The sequence below is a fragment of the Engraulis encrasicolus genome, chromosome 3, assembly GCF_034702125.1.
Source record: "Engraulis encrasicolus isolate BLACKSEA-1 chromosome 3, IST_EnEncr_1.0, whole genome shotgun sequence".
Classification (NCBI taxonomy): Eukaryota; Metazoa; Chordata; class Actinopteri; order Clupeiformes; family Engraulidae; genus Engraulis; species Engraulis encrasicolus.
In genome coordinates this window covers 23,656,879-23,680,963 of record NC_085859.1, presented here as the reverse complement: position 1 = coordinate 23,680,963, position 24,085 = coordinate 23,656,879, and the positions used below count along the sequence as shown (strand labels likewise).

At 42.9% G+C, this 24,085-nt stretch overlaps 1 protein-coding gene across 1 annotated transcript; it reads left to right on the top strand.

Moving 5' to 3' along the window:
• The first annotated feature begins 573 nt into the window (after positions 1-573).
• LOC134445890 (tetratricopeptide repeat protein 16-like) lies at positions 574-22,430 on the top strand. Its single transcript, XM_063195035.1, has 12 exons — positions 574-670; positions 1,518-1,645; positions 4,123-4,213; positions 4,316-4,459; positions 4,644-4,744; positions 5,065-5,194; positions 5,637-5,851; positions 7,049-7,713; positions 8,015-8,156; positions 20,268-20,433; positions 21,362-21,498; positions 22,164-22,430. Exons 1-12 carry the CDS (start codon positions 608-610, stop codon positions 22,276-22,278), a joined length of 2,097 nt encoding a protein of 698 aa, XP_063051105.1. The 5' UTR covers positions 574-607; the 3' UTR covers positions 22,279-22,430.
• The last annotated feature ends 1,655 nt before the right edge of the window (positions 22,431-24,085 follow it).

Sequence of the window (24,085 nt, the reverse complement as noted above, 5' to 3'; positions counted from 1 at the left end):
ATCTTGAACGAAAAAATAAGAACATGGGCCTACATGGTCTGTCAAATGAGGGAAATTAAGAAATCAATATGTCTGAAATAAATAAACGTGTCTCTAAAACCTTTAGGTCTGTGACTTTTTCCATAGCCTAGGCTACAGGTATTTTGAAGCCTCCATCCGACTCCTTCACCAGCCCAGCCCATGGCCCAGCCCCCAACAGCCAGATGTATTTGGTACGGATCCCCAGATAGTTATTCACACTGGCGCGAATACTGTCCATTGAAATGTGCCCAATCTAATGCCTATCTCTCCACGTATTGCTAGTCGTGACTCGCGAAGACAGCTATCGGAGCCTGATGACGACTCTGAAGTCGTTATGTTGCCATCGCCAACTGTTTTTCGCATAAAATCAAATAAAATATATACTTATAAAAAACCTTTGAACCTGCCTACTATAAGCTACTTGAGTCAGTGTGTCAGCCTTTTTTTGGACAAGGTTACTTTTGGCTTGATTCAGCTCCACCCTAGAATCTTTCATCCTAGTTCTACAGACTCTGCCAGGCCCCTTTGTTAGTTCCCTTGGTGACAATGTAACACAAACTATCCCGGTTAGCGCAAAGCCACCAGCATGGAAGACTTGAATCTTCTAAAGGAATTTGTTTCCTATTCGACAACAGTTGCTGATAATCAGGTTTGTTTAACAACGTGTAGGCCGAGTAAGCGAATTCGATGCAATAGTGTCTACTTCATCCTGATTTGCGCTCTACCTGTCTGTTCGTCGTGGTCTAGGCTAGGCCTATTCCAGGCCTATTCCTCGTGTTCATTAACTACAGTGGGGAAAAAAAATCAAATATGCCCACTTGCAGTATCCGACGCTTAGGGCCTACTATTGAAATGTGAAAGTTAAAACAACTTTAAAAGTCAGAGATGAAAGTCTCATAACACTGTTTAGTTTGTTCCAATGGAGTTCAGATAGGTTTTTTGAAAACTTAATCATGACTCCTGTTATAAATTCGCTTTAGGCTAGGCCTACACACCATAATGACCAAGTTCTAATGTATTACTAAAAGCTCTGTGTAATGTGTAATGTCTGTTTCTGTAATGTCAGAGATGAAAGTCTCATAACACTGTTTAGTTTGTTCCAATGGAGTTCAGATAGGTTTTTTTGAAAACTTAATCATGACTCCTGTTATAAATTTGCTTTAGGCTAGGCCTACACCATAATGGCCAAGTTCTAGTGTATTACTAAAAGCTCTGTGTAATGTGTAATGTCTGTGTAAGAGCCGCTGGTCAACACTCGTGGAGTGTTGAAGTAATACTGTGAAGCCATTATGCCCTATAACCGTATAATATTCAGCTCTGTAGCCCCATAATGCACATTGGTCCACCTGGAGCGCTGTAATAGTCATCCAAAACGTCAGTTTAGTTGGGGTCACTCTGTTATCGAAGAACCAGTGTTATTACGACAGTAAACTAATGTTAACACTGCATTTGTTTACACTGTGTAATCCTCTGTCTCCTCTGTTTTGTTCGAGCAGCAGACACACTTAGAGGATGCTACCCCAAGCATCTTTGGCTCAAGCAGCATCTTCAGATGCACGGGGCCCAAAGCCGAGCGACCAGACCTGAGCTGCGACCTCATCATAAAAAACAGAGTGGAATCACTGTAAGTACACATTTCAAATGTTGAGCCTTTTGAAACCTATCAAGATTCAAGAGTTTATTGTGATTGTCAAAAAGGCAACGAAATTGTAGGCTACTCTAGTCCAGACACAATTTCCTTGCCTCTTTGACAATGACAATAAACTCTTGAATCAAAGTAAAAGCTGCAAGTGCAAGCTAGCCTGGGCCCGCCCATACTACCTGTAACATTGATTGCACAAAGTTTAGTTTCTCGAGAGTAGTCTGGCTGGACAAACTACATATCTACATTTCAAATTTTAACAAGATAGGGGAACCTATCATCAAAATTCCAGCATTTCTAACGGTTTTATGGGGCGTGTTTAAGGCAATGACACACCAGTTAACAGGTGACTGAAGGAATGGGTGGTCTGAGCGATTGTGGCTTAAACCAATTAGTCGAGTGCAGTTATGGAAAATCACCACCCAACCCTAAAAAAAATCTAACAAAAGGTTTCTGAGCTGTTTTGTGTAGTATTAGGTGTCCTTAATAACATACTAAAAGTCTACTCAAATCAGACTTCAGGAAAGGCCTCATTTTCAAGATGGCCGCCACCGGGCCCTTCAAATTACTGTAAGATGACTGTGTGACATAAGATTACTGTGAAATGATCAGGAAAAGTGTTTTTATACATGTTTTGACCATGTAATATTCTAATTACAATATTACCTAATAGATAAGTGGTTCTAAGTACAATTGGATGGTTTTTGTAGGATTTTTTTACAGAAACATTACAACTGCAGGCTGCATGACAAAACACACCCTACTCCGAAACAGCATTTGAAACAAAAGCTTTCTATTAGCTGTTTTGTGTACTATAGGGTGCCCTTAATAGCATAGTAAAAGTCTACCTAAATCTGAATATTACAAAGGTGTAATTTTCAAGAATGGGCATGAAGCTCTTAAATTAGTTAATTGACTTGGCCACAGATTCCACGTGTTTCCTGTAGGCCCTTAACGCACGCCGTTCCACCAGTGCAACGCTGGAATAGTTTCTGAGAACTTCACATCCATAGTACTGCTCCACTATGACAGTGCAAATGGCCTTTAGTAATACATTATGACTTGGGTCATTGCCATTCTGGTAACAGGTAATTCAACATCACACATTTTTGGTGTTGGCAAACAGACAGCTTTTCACAAACTAGTCGATGGGGACTCTACCCTCAAGTCATGTGCCAATTTGTTTTTGATGACAAATCAAGACAGCACCACAATACAGGACCATGGGTCCAAGGCAATGGCAGTGCTGTCTGGTGGTAAGAGTACTGATTCACTTGCTTCTCTGCGTTACCACATCTTTCAGCAGGAAGCTTGTTACCACTAAATTTGTTCTTACCCCAGAACGACTGCCCCGGACTGAATGTTCCTCCAAATTCCACTCACTCAGAACTTACTTTCAGGTCATGACTTGACTTGGAAAGGAAGTTGAGCTGAATCCAGTGAACTGGGGATGGAGACTTGTGGACAACCACTTCCTGCCAGCTATGACCAGAAAGCCTGCTGCCGCTAATAGTCTCATGAAGATGATCCACTGTAACTGCACAAACCCAACGGTGCAGTTGTAAAGCATATAGACTACTACTTGTGGACCATGTCAAGTTGGCAATTGCAATAAGCCTCAGTGGGAGGAAGAATGTGATGATGAGCATTTTTTCAAGGTCATTGAAACAAAAAAGAAATAATAGGAAAGAGCGGCAGAATATACATAAAAATGTTTCTGTTCAACATTCAGGTCAGAATGTAAATATGTTTAAAAAAAAAACAAAAACAAAAAAACAAATATCAAAAAAAAGAAAAAATAAGAAAAAACATTAAACAAACAAAAATAAAAATGGAACAAACAACAACAGAAGAACACACACACACAAGGGTTTGAGTGTACACATGGTGGCCCTGTTTTGACCAATTGTACAGTACCACACAGTCCTATTTCATTTGTTTTATATTAAATTGTACTCCTAATCACATACTTATCAAGCAACTATACTAATTACAATATTACATGATCAAAACAGGTTTGAAACACCACTATTCTTTGTCATTTCAAGTTAATTCTCATGCCGCAGTCCTTTTAAGGGCCTGGCGGCAGCCATCTTGAAAATGAGGCCTTTCCTGAAGTTTGATTTTGGTAGACTTTGAGTATGTTTTTAAGTACATCTGATACAACTGGAAACCACTGAGAAACCTTTTGTTAGAATTTTTTTGGGGTCAACTCATATCTGCACTTGACTAAATAGCATTCGGAAGCATCATGAACGAGAGCTACAGTAGACACACCCTTTGCGTCTCCCTCAAAGAAATGAGTTGACGCTTGTCAGCCAGACCAACATGGAAGCTAGAGTTAGTTAGCCAGAGAAAAGTCACAATAGCCAGGCTAGGCTAGGTGCAAGCACCAGTGGTGCTCACCATCAATTGAATGTGTAATTAAAAAAAACAACTCTCTGTATTCCCACCCCCAGCCTCAAGTCGGGTCATGAAGCCATGTCAAAGTCAGAGTTTGAGAAGGCTGTGGCATGCTTCAACAAGGCAATCACTCTGAAACCTAACGAGGTGTGTGAACTACAGTATGCATTAGTTTCTTTGCTAGACTTCTTCATCAGGAAATACACTGTGCAGAGCAAGGTCAATCCAAATAACCATTCTCCTTGACAGGTTCAATTGCATGCGGATGTTGCAGAGGCTCGCCTTAAACTGAACGATTTTCAGGCTGCCATCAACAGTTACTCTGAGGCTTGCCGTCTCAGTCCAGAAGACAAGACTTTCCTACACCGCCTTGCGTATGTCTACCACCTACAGGTGTATATTGTGCTGATTTTAAGGGGCTTTAGTTTCATCCTTTTAAGGCAGTAATGACCAATCAGTTTGGGAGCATCACATAAGAGTGTTAAGAATGTGAAGGTTAAGTGATAAAGAGTTGTGGGATAATATCTTTAATACTATACTCCTGTTTAACATCCGTCTTTCTTATCCTTGTCCACAGGGCCAGTCTCTGTTTGACAAGGGAATGTTTGTTGGAGCTCTTGAGTCCTTTACCAAAGCATCCGAACTGAGACCTGATTTTAGATCCTATCAGTACAAGAGGTTAGTTTCAAACCACTCATCAAAAAAATATTCAAAAGGTCTTTGGTTTAAAATAAACCATGTCATTGACATTAGTAATAACATGTTTCTAATAGGGGCTGTGTCTTAAAATACTGTATGTCTTAAATATGAATCTATCTATCTATCTATCTATCTATCTATCTATCTATCTATCTATCTATCTATCTATCTATCTATCTATCTATCTATCTATCTATCTATCTATCTATCTATCTATCTATCTATCTATCTATCTATCTACACAACTGAGTTAATTTTTAATTCCACCTCTCATCTTATTCATTCTTTTGTGAGTGTAGCCTGGCATGCCTGACTGCTTTGGGACGCTATAGTGACAGTCTGAAGCTGGTCACCAGGTGGCTTGAAACGGATGAGCAGACAGCCGACCTGTTCGTCCTCAAAGCACGTCTCCACAAGCAACTCAACCAGGTTGGAGACACAAAACATTATTTTTATTTATTTTTTTGTGGTTGTCTTTTTATTATATTTTTTCAAAAATTTACATCAAAGAGGTATCAAAGAGGTAAGACACAAAACATTTTGTCAGTTTACACTATACTGAAAAAAAAGAGTTTGGAACAGATCGCACTGATGACTACTAGTGCTGTTTATGGTATATTTGATAGTGCTCTGATGGAGTGCTGAATTAAAGTGGATTTAGCCTAACTAATGATGTAATGAATATATTGATCACATTTGTATACAGTAACTACGTGCATTGTTAAATGTCCATTTTCTCTCTTTTCGCATTTTGAGACCACGCACGGCACATGCACATATCCCCAATAGAGTTCCCCTTCCACACTCACACAATGCAGCACTGTACAGTACGTGTGCAAGCAGAGCTGTAATTGCACCGCGTCTCCTGCAGATGTCACTGTGCCACCACAGCCTGAAGTCGGCCCTCCGGCTGAACCCCTCTTGTCCAGAGGGCCTGGGCCTGCAGGCGGTGCTGAGGGAGGTCGGGGAGGTGCTGAGGAGGCAGGCCGGCACCAAGGCCCTGGAGGGCAACCTGCAGCAGGCTCTGGTCAGGATCAACTCGGCCGTGCAGTCCTGTCCAGAGGAGCCGTCCTACTACCTGTTCAGGTGGGCACCTTGAACTCCCATGGTGCTTTGTGCTCCACATGCATGGTCAGGCTGTCATCATGCTTTAGCGTATGTATCGCACGCTAGTGCATTCAGCGTGCTGGTGCGACGCATTTTGAAGTTAAAGCGTGCTCCTCAACGCAACGGTAAAGCGCTTTCTTGCACCTTTGACACGTGTCGAGGTTTGCACAGTTTTCCCGCTGGTATGGTAGCCTACTGATGTGTACAAGTCAAGTCAAGTCAAATCAAGTCAAGTGAGTTTTATTGTCAAGTCTGTGATGTTACTAGCCTAGAAATCTAGACGCCCCTATAGGCCGCAAATTGATTGCTGTAGGGGTTTGGCGCGGCCAGGCTATGATGTTACATGTATGTCCACTCAGGGATTCAAATTGAATTTCAGTGAAAACTTGACAATAAGGTTGATGTCATGTCATCATAACGGCAAAAAATTAAGAAATAAGAAAACCTCTGCACACTGTCCATTCCACATGCATTCATTTCATGCATTTAAATGCATGTGAAATGGATAGCAAATGGGACTCTTTGCAAAAAAAATATAATGAAAACCCTGGCCTTGGTTACTTTGTGTATCTAACGCATCTGTGCACTTCTGTATATAGAAGCAAGTGTGCATGCAGCAGAAGCACACTTACTATGTCACAACTGCCAATCTAAGCTTTCCCCTCCACAGGCACTGCAGAGGTAAATTAGCCTGAGGCTAATGAAGTGGCAAAACTCATGTTTGAATTGTACATGGTAGTACAGAATTTAATTTAAATGAATTGAGGAAAAAACAAAGAAGTGTCTGCAGACCAGTAAAGATATGAAATCTGTAATACAGTATTTAAAAAAAACAAAAAACTTTTTTTTCATCTAATAACATTTTTACTGTCACCACAATTTGTTTGCTGCCATTTCCCAGTTTGAGAACATCGGGATCTAAAACCTCGTTTCCACTGCCGGTTTTCTGGTAGGCCTACAGCTCGACACAGTGCAACTTGGCCCGCCATTTTTTGCTTTTTGAATAGGCACGACACAACTCAATCGTAAAGCAAAAAGTGGCGGCCGAGTCACGCTGTGGCAAGCTGTAGGCCTACCAGAAAATCGTCTGTGGAAAAGAGACAAAAATCTGTCTTCAAAAGCGTATACATATGGACATACATACATACATACATAATTCTGCCTTCCCTATACCAGAGGGACATTGCAGCGTCGGCTGAAGGACTTCACCACAGCCATCAAGGATCTAGTGGCCGCCATCGAGCTGTGCGAGGCTCAGCAAGCAAGTGCGGCCGCTGCCACCGCCACTACCTCCGCCTCCGCCACCACCCTGCGTGGACCTGCAGCTTCTTCCACCACCATCGAGCTGTGCGAGGCTCAGCAAGCAAGTGCGGCCGCTGCCACCGCCACCGCCGCTGCCACCTCAGCCTCCACCATCTTGGGTGGACCCGCAGCTTCTCCCTCCTCTTCCACTACCATCGAACCGTGCGGGGCTCAGCAAGCCAGCACCGCTCCCGCCACCGATGTCACCAATTCCACCCGGGGGGGCAAGATCACCCCCGCCTCCTCCTCCTCCTCCTCCGCCGCCGTCAGCCTGGGTGAGATCACCGCCACCCTGGGCAGGGAGACCGACGCTGCCATCTCAGCCACCACCAGCGCCTATTCCTTAGCAGCCACGCCGGACGAGAGGCAGGAAGGAAGTGTGGCGGTACAGGAAGAGGCCCACCTGCAGCTGGTGCTAACCTACAATGACTTTGCGCTGCACTGCTTCTCCCACGGCTGCTACAAGGAGGCGGCCATGCTGCTCAGCAGAGCCATAGAGGACTACAGGGATGAGAGCGGCCTCTTCATCAACAGAGGAGGTGGCCAATTACATCACATACATTACACTGATATTACATATATTGTATTACATGACATTACATTACATTGATGCCTCCACTACACTATAGCGTGGTGGTCTTCACTACTATACAAGGAGGGGGCCATGTCTCTCAGTAGAGCCATAGAGGACTACAGGGACGAGAGCCAAAGATCATGCATTACTGTAATAACCAGTTCATGGCTTGCGACAATAAAACAACTGTTTTGTCCACATACAGCAGGTATCAGTCTGAGTCAATAGATGGTCTTTTTTCCAATAACTGTGTATTGTGTTTGTAGATTGCTTCTTTAAGCAGGGGGACCTGTGCTTTGCTCTGGCTGACTACCAACAGGCTGAGGAGTTGGACCCCCACAACCGAGCCATTCACGCCCGCCTGGCTGTCACCCACAACTCCCTGGGCATGCAGAGCCAAGCCAATAGGTCTCTGACACAACCACCTGCGACATCTCATTCATTTCCAATCAATGGATCAGTAACGTAATAGGAGGAGTTCAGATGCAAAACCCTTTGGAAAATTGTACTTTTCCTGAGAAATCTCAATCAGAAACCCACATAAATGTGGACTGATTTTTCAGTTTACTAAATATATAGAAATCAGCCATTTTTGTAAACTCTTCACAAATGCACTCAGAGGGTTTTGTATGTAAACCGTTCAAATCACATCTTACAGTTTTTCTCGATTGGTTTGGCTAATTTCTCAAAACTGAGATGGCATTCTCAAAAAAAACGGACAAATCCCCAAACCAATTTGCAATTTCCCAAAACAGAATGGCATTTTTCATTACTTTCATCAGATATCAAATGCTTTGTACATGTCTCAAATGTTTAGTACATCTCTGCAGATGGATATGTACAAATACCCTTCAGTTGACACATTCAGCATACATTTAGCACATTTTCCAAATAAATTGACCTTGCTTATCTAAACGAATTAGACAATTCTCAGTCTAATGGTTGCCCTCTCCAAAACACGTCAGCATTATTTCATTGTGTAAGTCATCATATGCAAAGTGGTCTACGCAATTCCCAAAACAGTCAAGGACATCATATTTTAAGAATTTCATTACATAGTAAATTCATGTCAGTGTTCAACATGTCAGATGGTATAGTGACTTTACTAGTTAGTAGAAAATAATTTTACAACCATGTATACTACAGTTTCCTCTGTTATTTGGCTAATTTCATGACACTTTTACAAACGACATTCTGTTTTGAACAATTGCTAGTTGCTTTGGCATTTGTCCATGTTATTAGGGGCCAAGCAGCGAAGCTGGCGAAGGCCCCTATAGTGTTAACTGGTATTCTTATTAGGGGCCAAGCAGCGAAGCTGGCGAAGGCCCCTACTGTTTTAGCTGGTATTCTTCTTATTATTATGTCACCTCTTTCCTCTCCTTAGCAAGTCTATGGCAGCCCATAGAACCGTACGTAGGAAAATGCTGTAAATCGGCACACACATTCGGGCCCGGCTCAGCATTACCCACAGCAATTTATAGGTCCCCAGCCCCAACACTCTAGCGCCACCAACAGGTCAAAGTTGCAGGTACATTTCTGCTTGTAACTTTTGAACCGCTGGGCCAATTTTCATAAACTTGGTATCCCTGGAATCCTTGGGCCAAGACGAATCCAACGCACCCTATGACGTCATTTTCCGCCAGGATAGTTTTCCCGCCATTTTGAATTTTGTTAAATTCAATAAAAATGCTATTTTTCCCGCAATTTTTGACCAATTCGCCCGAATCCTGGTATATAGTATCTCTGGAGGGAGCTACACATGGGGTCTCAAGGAATATTATATATCTTTTATCGTTTTGCCGTGACAGCCAATCAAAATTGTCGTAAAAGTGGTGAAACAGGAAGTGAAGTCATATCTCAGCAACCGTTTGTTGAATTAGGTTGGGATTTTGTACACACATAGTAATCCATCCCATGACCTACCACAAAAAAAATCAGAACCCCAGCTCAAACTCTGTAGCGCCACCAGCAGGTCAAAATTTCAGCTACATTTTTGCCTGTAGCTTTTAATCCATATGCACGATGTAAAATATATTATTATCACTAGAATCCTTGGGCCAAGCCGAATTCAACGCACTATATGAAGTTATGTCAACGCAGAAGGGAAATTCCGCCATTTTGAATTTTGTAAAATTCACTGTAAGTCTATGGTAGCCCATAGAACCGTAGGCAGGAAAATGCTGTAAATTGGCACACACATTCGAGGCAGCCTCAGCATTACCCACAGTGATTTATAGGTCCCCAGCCCCAACACTCTAGCGCCACCAGCAGGTCAAAGTTGCAGGTACATTTCTGCTTGTAACTTTTGAACCGCTGGATCAATTTTCATAAACCTGGTATCCATTTGTGTCATCACAGATACATACACATCACTCTGTAGCGCCACCAGCAGGTCAAAATTTCAGCTACATTTTTGCCTGTAGCTTTTAATCCATATGCACGATGTAAAATATATTATTATCACTAGAATCCTTGGGCCAAGCCGAATTAAACGCACTATATGAAGTTATGTCAACGCAGAAGGGAAATTCCGCCATTTTAAATTTTGTAAAAAACACTGTAAGTCTATGTTAGCCCATAGAACCATACATAAAAAAATGCTGTAAATTGGCACACATATTTGAGGCAGCATCAACATTACCCACAGCGAGTTATAGGTCCCCAGCCCCAATACTCTAGCGCCACCAGCAGGTGAAAGTCGCAGGTACATTTCTGCTTGTAACTTTTGAACCGCTGGGCCAACTTTCATAAACCTGGTATCCCTGGAATCCTTGGGCCAAGACGAATCCAACGCACCCTATGACGTCATTTTCTGCACGGATAGTTTTCCCGCCATTTTGAATTTTGTAAAATTCAATGAAAATGCAATTATTCCTGCATTTTTTGACCATTTCGCCCGAAATTTGGTATATAGTATCTCTGTACTGAGCTTTGTATGGGGTCTCAAGGAATATTAGATATCTTTTATCGTATAGCCGTGACGGCCAATCAAAATTGTTGTAAAAGTGGCAAAACAGGAAGTGAGGTCATATCTCCGCAACCGTTTGTCTCATTCGGCTAGGTTTTTTTTTACACACATAGTAGTCCATCCCATGACCTCCCCAAAAAAAAAAGATCCCCACCTCAAACTCTGTAGCGCCACCAACAGGTGAAAATTCTAGCTACATTTTTGCCTGTAGCTATTACACCATGTGGACAATTTAAAATATATTATTATCACTAGAATCCTTGGGCCAAGCCGAATCCAACGCACTATATAACATTATGTAAACGCAGAAGGGAAATTCCGCCATTTTGAATTTTGTAAAATTCAATAAAATGCTACTTGTCACACATTTTTTTGTCAGAATGACCAGCAAAAAGGTACACATCATCTTCAGACTGATAGGCATTAGGGTATCCAAATAATTTTGATACCTCTTATCGTTTGGAGGTGATAGCCAATCAAAATTGTCTAAAAGTGGCAAAACAGGAAGTGAGGTCATATCTCAGCAACCGTTTGTCAGATTCTTTTAGCTATTTTTTGCACACATACTAGTCAATCCCATGACCTCCCACAAAAAAATCCAGATTCCCAGCTCAAACTCTCTAGCGCCACCAACAGGTAACAGGAAGTGAGCTTATATTTGTCAGCCCTTTAAGGGACTCAAAATAAAGTTGGTTCATGTGAGCACACTCCCCTCCAAGGAATGCACACCAACATTGGCGAGATTTGGGCCAAAGGGGGCGCTGCAGTTCCTTCTGTTGCCGTGGCGACTTTGGCAAGTTTACTGCTTGGCCCCGCATTGCTGCTTGCAGCTATATTTATTATTCTTTTCTTTTGTCCTCCCTGCAGTCTGCCGGTGCCGTGGTCCTGAATTAACAACTTCCTACTTTTATTCTTAATTATTCTATTTATTTATTAGGGGCCAAGCAGCGAAGCTGGCGAAGGCCCCTATAGAGTTAGTAGGTTTTCTTCATTATTATTAGGGGCCAAGCAGCGAAGCTGGCGAAGGCCCCTAGTGTTTTAGTTCCCTCATTGACTCCAGTCAAAATTCTTCTCCCTCTGCAAGTCTATGGCAGCCCATAGAACCCTACATAGGAAAGTTATGAAAATTGGCACACATATTCGAGGCAGAATCAACATTACCCGCAGCGATTTATAGGACCCCAGCCCCAACGCTCTAGCGCCACCAGCAGGTCAAAGTTGCAGGTACATTTCTGCTTGTAACTTTTGAATCGCTGGTCCAATTTTCAAAAACTTTGTATTCCTGGAATCCTTGGCCCAGAACAAATCCGAGAACTAGTGATGATATTGTACCCTGCGTGTATAGTTTTCCCGCAAATTAGAATTTTGTGAAATTCAATAAAAATGCTATTTTTCCCGCAATGTTTGACCAATTTGCCCGAAACTCGGTATATAGTATCTCTGCACTGAGCTACACATGGGGTCTCAAGGAATATTGGATATCTTTTATCGTTTAGCCGTGACAGCCAATCAAAATTGTCGTAAAAGTGGCAAAACAGGAAGTGAGGTCATATCTCAGCAACCGTTTGTCGAATTAGGCTGGGATTTTCTACACACATAGTAGTCCATCCCATGACCTACCACAAAAAAAATCAGATCTCCAGCTCAAACTCTGTAGCGCCACCAGCAGGTCAAACTTTTAGCTACATTTTTGCCTGTAGCTTTTAAACCATATGCACGATGTAAAATATATTATTATCACTAGAATCCTTGGGCAAAGCCGAATTCAACGCACTATATGAAGTTATGTCAACGCAGAAGGGAAATTCCGCCATTTTGAATTTTGTAAAATTCACTGTAAGTCTATGGTAGCCCATAGAACCATACATAGAAAAATGCTGTAAATTGGCACACATATTTGAGGCAGCATCAACATTACCCACAGCGAGTTATAGGTCCCCAGCCCCAATACTCTAGCGCCACCAGCAGGTGAAAGTCGCAGGTACATTTCTGCTTGTAACTTTTGAACCGCTGGGCCAATTTTCATAAACCTGGTATCCCTGGAATCCTTGGGCCACGACGAATCCAACGCACCATATGACGTCATTCTGCCTGGATAGTTTTCCCGCCATTTTAAATTTTGTAAAATTCAATAAAAATGCTATTTTTCCCGCAATTTTTGAACATTTCGCCCGAAATTCGGTTTATTGTATCTCTGTACTGAGGTTTGTATGGGGTCTCAAGAAATATTAGATATCTTAAATCGTTTAGCCTTGACAGCCAATCAAAATTGTCGTAAAAGTGGCAAAACAGGAAGTGAGGTCATATCTCAGCAACCGTTTGTCGAATTAGGCTAGGATTTTTTACACACATAGTAGTCCATCCCATGGCCCACCACAAAGAAAATTATACCCCCAGCTCAAACTCTGTAGCGCCACCAACAGGTCAAATTTTTAGCTACATTTTTTGCCTGTAGCTTTTACACCGTATGCCTAATTTTGAAAATAATACTATCAATAGAATCCTTGGGCCAAGCCGAATCCAACGCACTATATGACTTCATGTCAACCGGAAGAAAAAAGTCTGCCATTTTGAATTTTGTGAAATTCAATAAAAATACTACTTGTCCTAAAATTTTGGTCAGAATGCCCTACAAAAGGGTACACTTCATCTTGGCACTGATTTTCTTTGGGGTATTCAAAGATTTTTTGATACCTCTTATCGTTTGAGGGTGACAGCCAATCAAAATTGTGGTAAAAGTGGTGAAACAGGAAGTGAGGTCATACCTCAGCAATCGTTTGTCAAATTCTGTTAGGATTTTCTGCACACATACTAGTCCATCCCATGACCTCCCACAAAAAAATCCAGACCCCAAGCTCAAACTCTCTAGCGCCACCAACAGGTAACAGGAAATGAGCTCATATCTCTGCAGCTCTTCAACGGATTCAAACTAAACTTGGTTCATGTGATCACACTCCCCTCCGAGGAATGCACACCAACATTGCCAACATTTTGGGCCAAAGGGGGCACTGCAGCTCCTTTTGTTGCCGTGGCGACTTTGGCAACTTTACTGCTTGGCCCCGCATTGCTGCTTGCAGCTATATTTAGGGGCCAAGCAGCGAAGCTGGCGAAGGCCCCTATAGAGTTAGTAGGTTTTCTTCATTATTATTCTCTAGTCACCATTCCTATCCCTCTGCAAGTCTATGGCAGCCCATAGAACCGTAGGCAGGAAAATGCTGTAAATTGGCACACACATTCGGGCCCGGCTCAGCATTACCCACAGCAATTTATAGGACCCCAGCCCCAACGCTCTAGCGCCACCAGCAGGTCAAAGTTGCAGGTACATTTCTGCTTGTAACTTTTGAACCGCTTGGCCAATTTTCATAAACTTGGTATCCCTGGAATCCTTGAGCCAAGACGAATCCAACGCACCCTATGACGTCATTTTCCGCCAGGATAGTTTTCCCGCCATTTTGAATTTTGTAAAATTCAATAAAAATGTTAATTTTCCCACAATTTTTTACCAATTCGCCCGAAACTTGGTTTATAGTATCTGTGGACTGAGTTACACATGGGGTCTCAAGGAATATTGGATATCTTTTATCGTTTAGCCGTGACAGCCAATCAAAACTGTTGTAAAAGTGGTGAAACAGGAAGTGAGGTCATATCTCAGCAACCGTTTGTTGAATTGGGCTGGGATTTTGTACACACATAGTAGTCCATCCCATGACCTACCACAAAAAAAATCGAATCCCCAGCTCAAACTCTGTAGCGCCACCAGCAGGTCAAAATTTTAGCTACATTTTTGCCTGTATCTTTTGAACCGTATCCCAATTTTCAAAATATTGGTACACAGGTCATCCTCACACCATGTTGCACCCAGGTATGGATTTTCATAACGATTGAAAAAACTATCAGCTCACAGCAGCCATTCAAAATTGTGGAAAGAATGGAGGGATTTTTTCTCATCTCTCTGTCTCCTCTGCTCCCCTTGCGCACGTTCACTGACACCATTCTCGGCAGGGGGTCAAGCCCCACTGCCCCAGCCCCTGCACCCCACCCCCCACTCCCTCCTCACACACACACAGACAGACAGAGGGAGAGGGAGAGGGAGAGCAAGAGGGAGAAGGAGAAGGAGAGGGAGAGGCACAGAGAGGGAAGAAGGGAGGGAGGGAGGGAGAGGGAGGGGGGAGAGGAAAGAATTTTTAACACCTCTTGTCGTTTGCCGGTGACAGCCAATCAAAATTGTCATAAAGGTGGCAAAACAGGAAGTGAGGTCATATCTCAGCAACCGTTAGTCAATTTCTGTTAGGATTTTTTGCACAAATTCTAGTCCATCCCATGACCTCCCACAAAAAAATCCAGACCCCAAGCTCTCTAGCGCCACCAACAGGTAACAGGAAGTGAGCTCATATCTCGGCAGCTCTTCAACGGATTCAAACTAAACTTGGTTTACGTGATCACACTCTCGTCCAAGGAATGCACACCAACATTGGCGAGATTTGGACCAAAGGGGGCGCTGCAGTTCCTTCTGTTGCCGTGGCGGCTCTGGCAAGTTTACTGCTTGGCCCCGCATTGCTGCTTGCAGCTATATTTATTATTATTATGTCACCTCTTTCCTCTCCTTAGCAAGTCTATGGCAGCCCATAGAACCGTAGGTAGGAAAATGCTGTAAATCGGCACACACATTCGGGCCCAGCTCAGCATTACCCACAGCAATTTATAGGGCCCCACCCCCAACCCGCTAGCGCCACCAGCAGGTCAAAGTTGCAGGTACATTTCTGCTTGTAACTTTTGAACCGCTTGGCCAATTTTCATAAACTTGGTATCCTTGGAATCCTTGAGTCAAGACGAATCCAACGCACCATGTGACGTCATTTTCCGCCAGGATAGTTTTCCCGCCATTTTGAATTTTGTGAAATTCAATAAAAATGTTAATTTTCCGTCAATTTTTGACCAATTTGCCCGAAACTCGGTATATAGTATCTCTGGACTGAGTTACACATGGGGTCTCAAGGAATATTGGATATCTTTTATCGTTTAGCCGTGACAGCCAATCAAAAATGTCGTAAAAGTGGCAAAACAGGAAGTGAGGTCATATCTCAGAAACCGTTTGTCGAATTAGGGTAGGAATTTGTACACACATAGTAGTCCATCCCATGACCTACCACGAAAAAAATCAGATCCCCAGCTCAAACTCTGTAGCGCCACCAGCAGGTCAAAATTTTAGCTACATTTTTGCCTGTAGCTTTTGAACCGTACTTCCAATTTTCAAAATATTGGTACAGAGGTCATCCTCACACTATGTTGCACCCAGGTATGGATTTTCGTAACGATTGAAAAAACTATCAGCTCACAGCAACCATTCAAAATTGTGGAAAGAATGGAGGGATTTTTTCTCATCTCTCTGTCCCCTCTGGCACCGGCTGCGCACGTTCACTGACACCATTCTCGGCAGGGGGCCTGGACACACAAGAGACGAGAGCTTATGTGTGTGCGTAGTTCTGCTATTGCTTTAAAGTCTCAACAAAAGCCCCACTGCCCCAGCCCCTGCAGTCTCTGTTCAAACTAAACTTGGTTCACATGATCACCTTCCCCTCCAAAGACTGCACACCAACATTGGTGAGATTTGGCCTAAAGGGGGCGCTGCAGTTAATTTTGTTGCAGTGGCGACTTGGGCAAGTTTACTGCTTGGCCCCGCATTGCTGCTTGCAGCTATATTTAGGGGCCAAGCAGCGAAGCTGGCGAAGGCCCCTACTGTTTTAGCTGGTATTCTTATTATTATTATGTCACCTCTTTCCTCTCCTTAGCAAGTCTATGGCAGCCCATAGAACCGTAGGCAGGAAAATGCTGTAAATTGGCACACACATTCTGGGCAGACTCAGCATCACCCACAGCGATTTATAGGTCCCCAGCCCCAACACTCTAGCGCCACCAGCAGGTCAAAGTTGCAGGTACATTTCTGCTTGTAACTTTTGAACCGCCGGGCCAATTTTCATAAACTTGGTATCCCTGGAATCCTTGGACCAAGACGAATCCAACGCACCCTATGACGTCATTTTCCGCCAGGATAGTTTTCCCGCCATTTTGAATTTTGTAAAATTCAATAAAAATGTTAATTTTCCCGCAATTTTTGACCAATTCGCCCGAAACTTGGTATATAGTATCTCTGGACTGAGCTACACATGGGGTCTCAAGAAATATTGGATATCTTTTATCGTTTAGCCGTGACAGCCAATCAAAATTGTCGTAAAAGTGGTGAAACAGGAAGTGAGGTCATATCTCAGCAACCGTTTGTCGAATTAGACTGGGATTTCGTATACACATAGTAGTCTAGCCCATGACCTACCACAAAAAAAATCAGATCCCCAGCTCAAACTCTGTAGCGCCACCAACAGGTCAAAATTTTAGCTACATTTTTGCCTGTAGCTTTTGAACCATACTCCCAATTTTCAAAATATTGGTACACAGGTCATCTTCACACTATGTTGCACCCTGGTATGGATTTTCGTAACGATTGAAAAAACTATCAGCTCACAGCAGCCATTCAAAATTGTGGAAAGAATGGAGGGATTTTTTCTCATCTCTCTGTCCCCTCTGCCCCCCTTGCGCACGTTCACTGACACCATTCTCGGCAGGGGGTCAAGCCCCTCTGCCCCAGCCCCTGCACCCCACCCCCCACCCCCTCCTCACACACACACAGACAGACAGAGGGAGAGGGAGAGGGAGAGGGAGGGGGGAGAGGGAGAGGGAGAGGGAGAAGGACAGAGAGGGAAGAAGGGAGGGAGGGAGGGAGAGGGAGGGGGGAGAGGAAAGAATTTTGAACACCTCTTGTCGTTTGCCGGTGACAGCCAATCAAAATTGTCATAAAGGTGGCAAAACAGGAAGTGAGGTCATATCTCAGCAACCGTTAGTCAATTTCTGTTAGGATTTTTTGCACACATTCTAGTCCATCCCATGACCTCCCACAACAGATCCAGACCCCAAGCTCTCTAGTGCCACCAACAGGTAACAGGAAGTGAGCTCATATCTCGGCAGCTCTTCAACGGATTCAAACTAAACTTGGTTTACGTGATCACACTCTCGTCCAAGGAATGCACACCAACATTGGCGAGATTTGGACCAAAGGGGCCGCTGCAGTTCCTTCTGTTGCCGTAGCGGCTCTGGCAAGTTTACTGCTTGGCCCCGCATTGCTGCTTGCAGCTATATTTATTATTATTACGTAGACATCTTTCCTCTCCTTAGCAAGTCTATGGCAGCCCATAGAACCGTAGGTAGGAAAATGCTGTAAATCGGCACACACATTCGGGCCAGTCTCAGCATTACCAACAGCAATTTATAGGACCCCAGCCCCAACACTCTAGCGCCACCAGCAGGTCAAAGTTGCAGGTACATTTCTGCTTGTAACTTTTGAACCGCTGGGCCAATTTTCATAAACTTGATATCCCTGGAATCCTTGGGCCAAGACGAATCCAACGCACCCTATGACGTCATTTTCCGCCAGGATAGTTTTCCCGCCATTTTGAATTTTGTAAAATTCAATAAAAATGCTATTTTTCCCGCAATTTTTGACCAATTCGCCCGAAACTCGGTATATAGTATCTCTGGACTGAGCTACACATGGGGTCTCAAGAAATATTGGATATCTTTTATCGTTTAGCCGTGACAGCCAATCAAAATTGTCGTAAAAATGGCAAAACAGGAAGTGAGGTCATATCTCAGCAACCGTTTGTTGAATTAGGTTGGGATTTTGTACACACATAATAGTCCATCCCATGACCTACCACAAAAAAAATCAGAACCCCAGCTCAAACTCTGTAGCGCCACCAGCAGGTCAAAATTTTAGCTACATTTTTGCCTGTAGCTTTTAAACCATATGCACGATGTAAAATATATTATTATCACTAGAATCCTTGGGCCAAGCTGAATTCAACGCACTATATGAAGTTATGTCAACGCAGAAGGGAAATTCCGCCATTTTGAATTTTGTAAAATTCACTGTAAGTCTATGGTATCCCATAGAACCATACATAGAAAAATGCTGTAAATTGGCACACATATTTGAGGCAGCATCAACATTACCCACAGCGAGTTATAGGTTCCCAGCCCCAATACTCTAGCGCCACCAGCAGGTGAAAGTCGCAGGTACATTTCTGCTTGTAACTTTTGAACCGATGGGCCAATTTTCATAAACCTGGTATCGCTGGAATCCTTGGGCCAAGACGAATCCAACGCGCCCTATGACGTCAATTTTTGCCTGGATAGGTTTCCCGCCATTTTGAACTTTGTAAAATTCAATAAAAATGCTATTTTCCCCGCAATTTTTGACCATTTCTCCCGAAATTCAGTATATTGTATCTCTGTACTGAGGTTTGTATGGGGTCTCAAGGAATATTGGATATCTTTTATCGTTTAGCCGTGACAGCCAATCAAAATTGTTGTAAAAGTGGCAAAACAGGAAGTGAGGTCATATCTCAGCAACCCTTTGTCGGTTTCGGCTAGGATTTTTTACACACATAGATGTCCATCCTATGACCTACTGAAAAAAAATTCAGACCCCCAGCTCAAACTCTGTAGCGCCACCAACAGGTCAACATTTTAGCTACATTTTTGCCTGTAGCTATTAAACCATGTGCACAATGTAAAATATATTATTATCACTAGAATCCTTGGGCCAAGCCGAATCCAACGCACTATATAACGTTATGTAAACGCAGAAGGGAAATACCGCCATTTTGAATTTTGCGCTGCAGTTCCTTCTGTTGCCGTGGCGACTTTGGCAAGTTTACTGCTTGGCCCCGCATTGCTGCTTGCAGCTATATTTTTGAGAATGTTATGTCTGTTTTGAGAAATGAGCCAAAACCATGAGAAACCTGTGATATATGGGCATTACTTTCTGTATATGAATTTACAGTAAAGACAGTTACTGATAAATGTCCTTGGTAAATTATCCGTGTTGTCAAACTTCAATAGTTTCACTCACTTCATTTTTATACATAGTCAAAATCTGTTCGCTGAACGTAGATAAAACACCTAACCATTTTGACTGGCAGTGCTTACACAATGGCAAAGGGACAATGTATTTTGGGGGTACCGATGATATATGTGGGGAAGAAATTTAGTTTTGACACATGGGTAAACTCTTTTTGGGGTGATATGAGCGAGTGATGAGGATCCATGTAGTTATGCTGAACCATCCAGTTTATTTTGACAGAAGGACTAAATGAATGCAAATGAGCCAAATCAATTGAGAAGGATCTATGCCATTTTGATGGTACTGACTATTTATATGTGAGACGGTTTAGTGCTGATGCAAGAATGAGGTGTTTTGGGAGGTATCTGACATTTTGCTAGTTATCTGAACAGTTGTGCAGAAGTGTAAGAATGTTTGGTCAAATGACCCAATGGTTATAGGAATGTCATCTCTGTTTCAAGAAATGAGCCAAACCAATCGAGAAAAACTGTATGAAACTATAATAAACAATGGCAGTCAACACAGGAAAGGTAGCCGGCTGCTGCCGCATGATCTCTCATTCAATGCGAAAGGGCATTCTGTGTTCTCATATCCTCAGACAATTCCAGGAGGCTTTGGAGCACTTTTCTCAAGCTGTCAAGTACAACCCTGGGGTCAGCCAGTACTACGAGAACCGAGGCCGAATCTACAACCGAGAGCAGAAGCTGGAGGAGGCCAAGGAGGACGCCATTCACGCCATTCTGCTGGATCCCACCAATCGGCAGGCAGGTCTTTAGCATGTGGCTTGGCAGTACACCAGCAGAACAGCCAATGGTGAACTAGCATAGAACATTTAAAACGTTCCAAGTTCCACCAACCTATTTCAGACAGCTTCTTGCATATTTGCATATTTTCCTGTGAACTTCAAGTAACCATTTGGCAAAATTATAGGACAAATAAATAAGGGGTCAGTGTGGAGGGTTGTGACAATCTTTGGGAACCAAACTTTGAGGAACCAAATTTTGCCCTTACCAGTATGGCCATGCAAAGTGCATGAAGTCATAATGTGTTACTAGACGCTCATAGTCTTTGTAGTGTAGTGTCATAGTAAATAGTTCCGGCCCTGCCGTGGTCTAACGGTAGGGCACTGGGTTACAGCACTGGCGACCATCTGTCTCTCCCTACTCATTTCCTGTCTCTCCTCAACTGTCCTGTCAAAAATAAATACAATGCCTTAAAGGGACACTGTGTAAGATTTTTTGTTGTTTATTTCCAGAAGCCATGCTGCCCATTCACTTATGTTACCTTTTTCATGAATACTTACCACCAGCATCAAATTCTAAGTATTCATTATGACTGGAAAAATTGCACTTTTCATACATGAAAAGGGGGATCTTCTCCATAGTCCGCCATTTTGAATTTCCAAAAATAGCCATTTTTAGCTGCACCAATGACTGTACTTGGACCATACTTGAAAATATTTCTTTAATACTAAGTAAACTTTCATGTAAAGATCAAATTTGGCAACAGGCAGCCCAGTTTCAATGAGCAGCATAGTTGCAGTACCTTTTTTGACCATTTCCTGCACAGTGTCCCTTTAAATATAAATGGTTCTATGGTAGGGAAGTCTCCTCAGTGTCTATTTGACTGGTGGAGCAGTGGGCATTATGAGTCTACCATAATAAAATGCCACATCTTCTGGTCTTGGTCTAGGTGGAGGCCCTTCTGCTGAGTCTGTTCCCAGGATCCTCTCTGTCCCAGGTCCTGCGCTGTGATATGGTCCAGACACTGCGCTCGCAGCTCGCCGCCCGAATTGATGCCTCTAAACAGACAGTAACTCCTGTTTCGAGGTAAATCAAGTCAGCGACCTTGCGTGCACATTGCAGAGAGAGTTTGTTTTAAAGGACAGCACGAGAAGGTTTCCATACTGCCTGAAAAGTGGTCCACACATTTTCCAGGCCTAGTATTCTGAAGACAATGTGAATATTCAGTGCAAAGGCTCAATTCAGAAGAAGAAGTAGTAGTAGTAGTAGTAGTAGTAGTAGTAGTAGTAGCAGTAGATGCAGTGGTGAAATATTCCTGAAGGTGATTACAGCACAGCAACATACATCTACAAATAAGATACACATACTGTATACTACATTGTACATGCATACATAGATACAGTGCACAGTATATACTGTACAATGCATGCAGCATACATACAACTTACATTACCCATACATCAAGTACATAAATACATACATACAGGCATATGCATACAAACGGTACAAGGGTGAAGGTCAGGTGGAGTAATCGCATTTAATCCCCATTAATTAATTAGTAATTGGCGGTTGTTATGCTGCAATGAATATGCTTTTCACCTAGATAGTCCACGAAAAACAAACAGAAAAAATCTGCAGAATAGTGGCACTGGCTGTTGTTGCGCTGCCCTGACATGTGCTACCACATCAATGACCCACATACAGTAACACCTTGGTGTTGTGTTGTGTGTGATGTGATGTGCTTTTTCTAGACTAGCTGATTCGCTGGAGGGATTGAAGATTCTGGATGGGACCGAGTGCCAATCAGAAGGGATTCGCGGTGACTCAGTCAATGTAGACCAGCAAGCAGATGCCTCGAAAGCGTGAGGTGGAGACTCGACACATGGCTATGCAAGACAACAACAACAACAACAACAACAACATCATCAACAACAACAATACAGGCAACCCAATAAAAGGCGAGTGCACAGCTGAAATGAATTACTGAATTCACACACTGCCCGCCAAACACTGCACAGACATACTACGAAGGCCTTCTTTTTTCTCACAGGTTTAGTGACGAGGCGTTAAGTACTACTTTATGGAAGCCTGTGTCTGTTTCTCATTAGAGTTAATGAGATTTTTCTAAATGGGGTTTGGGGTTTTTCTGAAGTTACTGTACTGTAATGATTTAAGTATGAGGAGGTATTTTTTTTCTAATGATTGAAACCACTAGTATAACGGCACATACTGTACTTAGTTTCTCGCCCCCCTCTTTTTGTAAGAATTGATTTGTGTCCGCATGCTTATTTGACAGCGTATTTAATGGCTGATAATGTTGGGTTTGTTATGGGGCTTCTTAAAAGTTAAGAGCCGCCATCATTTTAGATTACTGCCTACAATACGGGACGTTTGGCTCATGGCATACATAGTTCTTTGTACACAGTAAATATTATGCACTAGAAGTATTTTACAAAGCAGTAGACTTTTACAATAACACTAAAGTTTGTTATCAGGAAGTACTATTTTTAAAGGCCTTTAAAATATATATGTGTGTAGGCCTACTTTGTGAAGTAAATAAACCTTCTACTTGCAAAATAATTACTTAAGAGCATTTTGTGTGATAGAGCTATTTGCAAGCAGGGGGGAGGTAGAAATGGTGTGTCCTTTCACCATAGTCTGTTATGGGCCCATGTGAAGATCTCACCTCCACCCACAGCGCTACCCTCTCCCTGCCACCCATAAAGCTCCAGTCAATTTACATTGAGCTCCACGTTACACCTGGGTCGGGTCTTCTGGGAGGAAGTTATTCTTGTAGCCAGACGACTGGCCAGTCAGCCAACGGGGAGGCAAACAATGACACATTACATTCAAGGGTGCCGGAACGAGTTTTAAAGTGGTGTTGCATTTTTTTTCTTGATTCTTTCTGTCTTAACAGTGTTACTGCTGTTGCACTCCACTCATTTGTCTGCAGTAAAAGTTGAGGAAGCCTCATTTAGGGAGCCCGAAAGTGGGGATGTCAATCAATGCACCACTGCATTCCCCTTTCTGGCACCTATTACATTCCAGCAGATTACACATCACAGCCAAATGTGAGCGATTGGGTTAAATTCGTACGCACATTTTGAACTTCGACAGAGTTCACCCCATCCACAAGAAATGGTTTCTCTGTTTAGTCGATCCAGATCTTCTGTGCGAATGAAATTAGTATAAGGATCTGGTTAGACGGACCAGACTACCCCAGCGCCACCACTCTCATCTGTTTATGACACATTGAACCACTAGAGGCTCCAGATGAAAGCAACATGGTCCACTTTATGACGGCAAACCAGCACGGATAAGTGTGGTGTCTAAGTCAGAGACACTCACTCATACCACTATGGATGCTTGTGGAGCCTGTCTGGTTGAATGGTGGGGCGACTTGTAATGCCATACATGCAGTTTGTGGGTGTGAATGATGTCCATTTGCCCCTGAAAACGCATATGGGCTTTTTGAAGTATACAATAAAATGTTCTTCCCCTAAAAGATAAAAAAAAAAAGAAAACAGAATTCAACACAAACATGCATCTCATAACTCAGACGTCCCATTATGTTTCATTAATTAGAACCACAGGTTAGTTGCCGTTTCAAAAAGTTGCAATTTCACAGCCACAGCCAGCCACATAAGACGTTGTTCCACATACAACCCAGCTG